Here is a 5,000-nt window from a genome sequence, read left to right as displayed (position 1 = left end):
TAACAGGACATATATCCATCTAACGACTCAGTATGTAAAGACTTGTTGTCCTGCGTATAGGTTGTGTATAGGCTGCTCATTATTATGGGGGGTGTAGTTCGGTAGAAAATAGTTCCTACATGAAACTGCTCACAACGACGTCTGTGGATTATCTTGAGTAACCGGGTCATGATTTCTGGAAAGAGACATTGCTTTTGAGTTTTTCAAATATAGTCTTTGGTGTTTTGAGGGCCTCAAGCCAAGTGCCATTTAGCTCCATTGTATTGGAGTGACGGCCGATATCTTTACAGTAGATACAGTATCTACAGAACCTGGCGAATCACACAGAAACTATGTGGACAGATAGATAGCACTCCGGGTGAGGGGGGGGGGGGGGGGGGGGGGGGTGAACTGCCCCTTTAACCCTTTCACTACCACACTAAATGGTTAACCCTTTCACCGCCACACGACAAAGTGTTAACCCTTTCACTACCACACTACAGCCGGTTAACCCTTTCACTACCACACTACAGACGGTTATCCCTTTCACTACCACACTACAAAATGGTTAACCCTTTCACTGCCACACGACAAAGGGGTAACCCTTTCACTACCACACGACAAAGTGTTAACCCTTTCACTACCACACTACAGAGGGTTAACCGTCTGTAGTGTGGTAGTAAAAGGGTCGTCTGTAGTGTGGTAGTGAAAGGGTTAACCTTCTGTAGTGTGGTAGTGAAAGGGTCATCTGTAGTGTGGTAGTAAAAGGGTTAACCTTCTGTAGTGTGGTAGTGAAAGGGTCGTCTGTAGTGTGGTAGTGAAAGGGTTAACCTTCTGTAGTGTGGTAGTGAAAGGGTTAAGGTTGTGTTTTCATGGATGTTGCAACATATCAATATATATATGTACAGAAGTCATAGAGTTTTAGTCCAATGGCCACAAAGTATTTATTAATGGAATGGATTCAAAATGTAGGCAAGTAGGTGTACACGTGTGTGTGTGTGTGTGTGTGTGTGTGTGTGTGTGTGTGTGTGTGTGTGTGTGTGCGTGCGCGCGTGTGTGTGTGTGTGTGTGTGTGTGTGTGTGTGTGTGTGTGTGTGTGTGTACAGACCTGCGTAGTATACCTCCCAGCAGGGAGGCGTTCAGGCACTCTGGTGGAGAGAGTCTTCTTTTCACCTCGGCGATGGTGACTTTGTACTTGGAGGTGGAGCTGAGCAGGGACAGGCGGCCCGGTACGGAGCAGAAGAGATCGGTGGGGTTCACCACGCACGTTCCACCTGCACAAACACAGCAGGAAAAGTGGTGAACAACCACACCTTCGAGTTGCAGATCCAAACAAAGTCCCTCCTATAATGCACCAATAATGAGCCCCACAGACGAACGACTGTACCTCCAAGTTTTCAGTGTTTCAGTGTTCACTCATGTTGTGTGTTGTGTTGGGTTCATTCATAGCTAACGACAGTATAGAGGTTGAGTACTTTATTATCTAAAGATGGTAAGTTAGAGTATTGTGTTAATTCATAGTTAAAGACAGTAGAGTAGAGTAGAGTAGAGTAGAGTAGAGTAGAGTAGAGTAGAGTAGAGTAGAGTAGAGTAGAGTAGAGTAGAGTAGAGTAGAGTAGAGTAGAGGTTGAGTACTTTCTGGTGATATATCACATTCACACTCCAAGTGATTTGGATTGAGTTTACAACTGCAAATACATGGGCTGTCTGAAGATTTTTTAAACAGAGTTAAATAGTTCTTCGGTGCAAGGTTTCAATTGATGATATACTGAGTTATAATAATAATAATAATAATAATAATAATAATAATAATAATAATAATAATAATAATAATAATAATAATAATAATAATAATAATAATAATAATAATAATAATAATAATAATAATAAAATACAATTATAATAAGCATGGGCCCAAAATAATATTTCTCAGGTAAGGTCCATGATCTACATTAATCATGTTATTCATAATTCATATATCATGTGTTCTATTAAAGGCTTTAAAGATGCACCAACTACAATCTTTGATCATTTGGAATAAGAAATGTTACGGTATGTGGAATAAGAACGTAATTCAGTGGTTGAGTCTACAAGATGCTCATTGAGCCCTCATTGAGATGCATGTGACTCAATCACTAAACTATGTATGAATAGTATGAATGGTTGAGTCTACACGTTTCTCATTTCAAATTATCAAAAATCTTAGTCAATGCATCTTTAACGTTTAGACGCATTGTGAGTCTGTGTGTAAAAACATGCACCAACAGTATTTTATCACTATAATGAATCAAATCATCAAAACAAAACAATTTCAATGCGATGCACATCCACAGATACATCCACTTTCACTCAAGTTATCTGCAACACCTTATACAGTTTTTAGACAAACATTTGATCTGTTTGAAATCTTCTTGATCAAAACCTATGAAGTCTTAATATATGCTTACTTTTTAATTGTGTACTTATATACTAGATTATTATCTATTTCTGTGTGTATAGCATTTAATTAAATATATATTGCATATATTGTTTTATTTTAGTTATAGTTTATTTTACAGTTATACTTAAAGTTTTGTATCTTATAGTTTTATCAATGAGAAAATGTTCACCTATGTAACAATTTGGACCCACAAGAAAATGTACTTAATAATAATTCTGATTCGTATACCATAAATTGTAACTATCTCAATTAGCCATTGTCTAGAGATCATTGTGAATTTCATTACAACTTGAAATCTCAACGAGCTGAAACCTGAAACTCCAAGCTCTGAGGGAAAACCAAGAGTACACATTTTCTAAACTGCTTATAGTGATATTGTAACAAGGTATTGGTGCGTTTTGCCATAGGATTGTGAACCTTAGGTAGAAGTAGCATATGGCTTTTGGAGCTACGACCCTTTTATACAGATTATTGATTTCATTGCACACTATAACTATTATTTGGTGTTGATTATTGCTATGCTGCTGACATGTCCCATTACAGACATATGTCCTCCGAATCATATTTATCTCCACTTTAGGAGCCCTTAGGATTTTGTTATTACAGAAAACTGTTCCCCCATATTAAGGAAGCATCCTTACTTGTGAATTCTTGAGTTCAACAGCCTGCCTATAACCATGGAGAGCCAGGGGGCTTAAACTGGCCAGCTATTATAGGCTATTTTCAACACTATTTGCCTCTACCTTGCCAATGCAAGACTCAGGTAGTCAGACAGCATCGTTTAGTTTTGACTTGAGCCCGTGGCTGTCTGCTATAGCTATGGCTAAAAGCTACACAAATGAGCAGCAATATAGGCTACATCAGCCACAATAATAAATTGCCTTAGGCTGTTACTGATGAATGCAGCATTGGAAAAAAGATTCTGGTTTCATTTAGGTCTACAATTCCAATCTAATATTTAATTTAGTACAATCTATAAGTGTACATGTCCTAAATTAAAGATATGATGGGGTGGTACAGAAAACCAAGTAATGTAGCGACAATAGATGGAAATTATAGCTACAAATAAGTATTTTTAAAAGATTAGTAATAATGTAAAGTTTAAATAATCCTAATGCTTTTTGTTGTGCGTTGTTTCTACAGATCAGCAAATAAGAAAATTTAAATCATAGTGATAATATACAGTGTATAGGTGGTGTTCCACAATTTTAATTCTTAGCAAATATATTATCTCACAGCAGAGGGTTTCGTTTAGTCTGTTTTGCGGTTGATGCGATGGAGAAAAACAAGAATTGGGCACTGCTTAGAACAATGCTAACAATTTCAGAACCATGGAAGACTGGACAGCGACTGACTGTTGCTGCAGGCATTTGCATTTCAGAACCTGGACAGCTACTGATGTAAAACGGTACTGGTGTGCCTGTCAGGCTGTTGTAAAGAAGGAATTCACTGTCCTCTGAACAGAAGGCTGTCAGAAGTAGGCTTGGGACAGATGACTGCGTCTGCAGTCATGGCCTACCGTAGAGTGTTGATTCCAAAGGTATAGGTACTGTAGGCCCAAGTGTATGTGTGTGTGTGGTTTGCTGCCTATAAGCACTGATGTCCGGCTTCATGTGACATTTACCGGGTGGACCTGTCTGTCAGCCTCATGCGCTTTGACAGAGCGCACGTCTCTGAAAGCTGTGGGTTCACATCATATTAATTCCCCCAAAAATGTTTTGATTCAAAGTAGTTTGTATTTTATGTTGCCAAGGGCAATCGAAAAGAGCTATTGCCGGTAGTGCAGTGGAGCACGCGGGCCCAGAGGCGATAGCGGTATTTAAGCAGCGGAGAGTAGCCCCGGGCGGCGGCGCGAGCGGCGGGCGGGATCACACGCGGAATCAAGCGCCTTTTACGAGTTTGCCACGAAATTAACGAAAAAGAGACACGGGCCAAATGTCATTCTGCTCCTATTTTAACAACAATGTTTATAGCTCCAGTCAGGAGACAGCAGCAAAGCCCACACAAAAACCTATGTCTGACAGAAGAGTAGGCGCGCGCGCACGTGCAGCGCGCGTTCCAAGATAAGCTTGATCAGCTGCTAAAAGCTGAGCTGGATACTACTGGTGATTAAAACACAGACGACTCCTCTAAGTAGGATCCGCGTTTCTTGAGTGATTTTCTTTTGAAAAAGGTTATGTGAATATTCATGCCGCCAAAGCCGCAGTCAGAAAGAACAACATTAATATGATCTCCACTGAATTCGGGCCCGCGCCGCATTAGCATATCAAAGCGTCTGCCCGAGGCGAGAGAAGCTATCGATACGGGAGCGAGAGGTAAAGCAAAGATTATTGGTTGTGATGGTTGGAGCGGCTGAGCTAGAGGCGAAATCCTGCACACCATTAACCGAAAGTGATAGCGGAGGGATTCCCGCGTCAATCCGAGAGAAAGCCCCAAGCCAACACCTAGGCTTGATGAAAAATTAAACCCAAGACACAGCCTTCTTTATGGAAAACTACACATGTGTGTATAGCAGCATGAATACGACTGACTCAAAACTGCTTTGATGGAGCAAACCCAGCGATATGGAACTTAAAACCCA

General features: G+C 40.3%; 1 protein-coding gene across 1 annotated transcript in view; it reads right to left on the bottom strand.

Moving 5' to 3' along the window:
* tfap2d (transcription factor AP-2 delta (activating enhancer binding protein 2 delta)) overlaps positions 1-5,000 on the bottom strand; it is a gene marked incomplete at both ends in the record, with an annotated part of 15,285 nt that overhangs the window by 5,078 nt on the left and 5,207 nt on the right. Inside the window, one exon of the mRNA XM_084313797.1 lies at positions 1,088-1,253. Coding sequence (XP_084169923.1) covers positions 1,088-1,253 — 166 coding nt within the window. The remainder of the gene's footprint in view (positions 1-1,087; positions 1,254-5,000) is intronic.

The sequence above is a fragment of the Notolepis coatsorum genome (genome assembly GCF_963971535.1).
Source record: "Notolepis coatsorum genome assembly, chromosome: 5".
NCBI lineage: Eukaryota > Metazoa > Chordata > Actinopteri > Aulopiformes > Paralepididae > Notolepis > Notolepis coatsorum.
The sequence above is the reverse complement of the archived record's forward strand: the minus strand, read 5'-3'. Positions and strand labels throughout refer to the sequence as shown.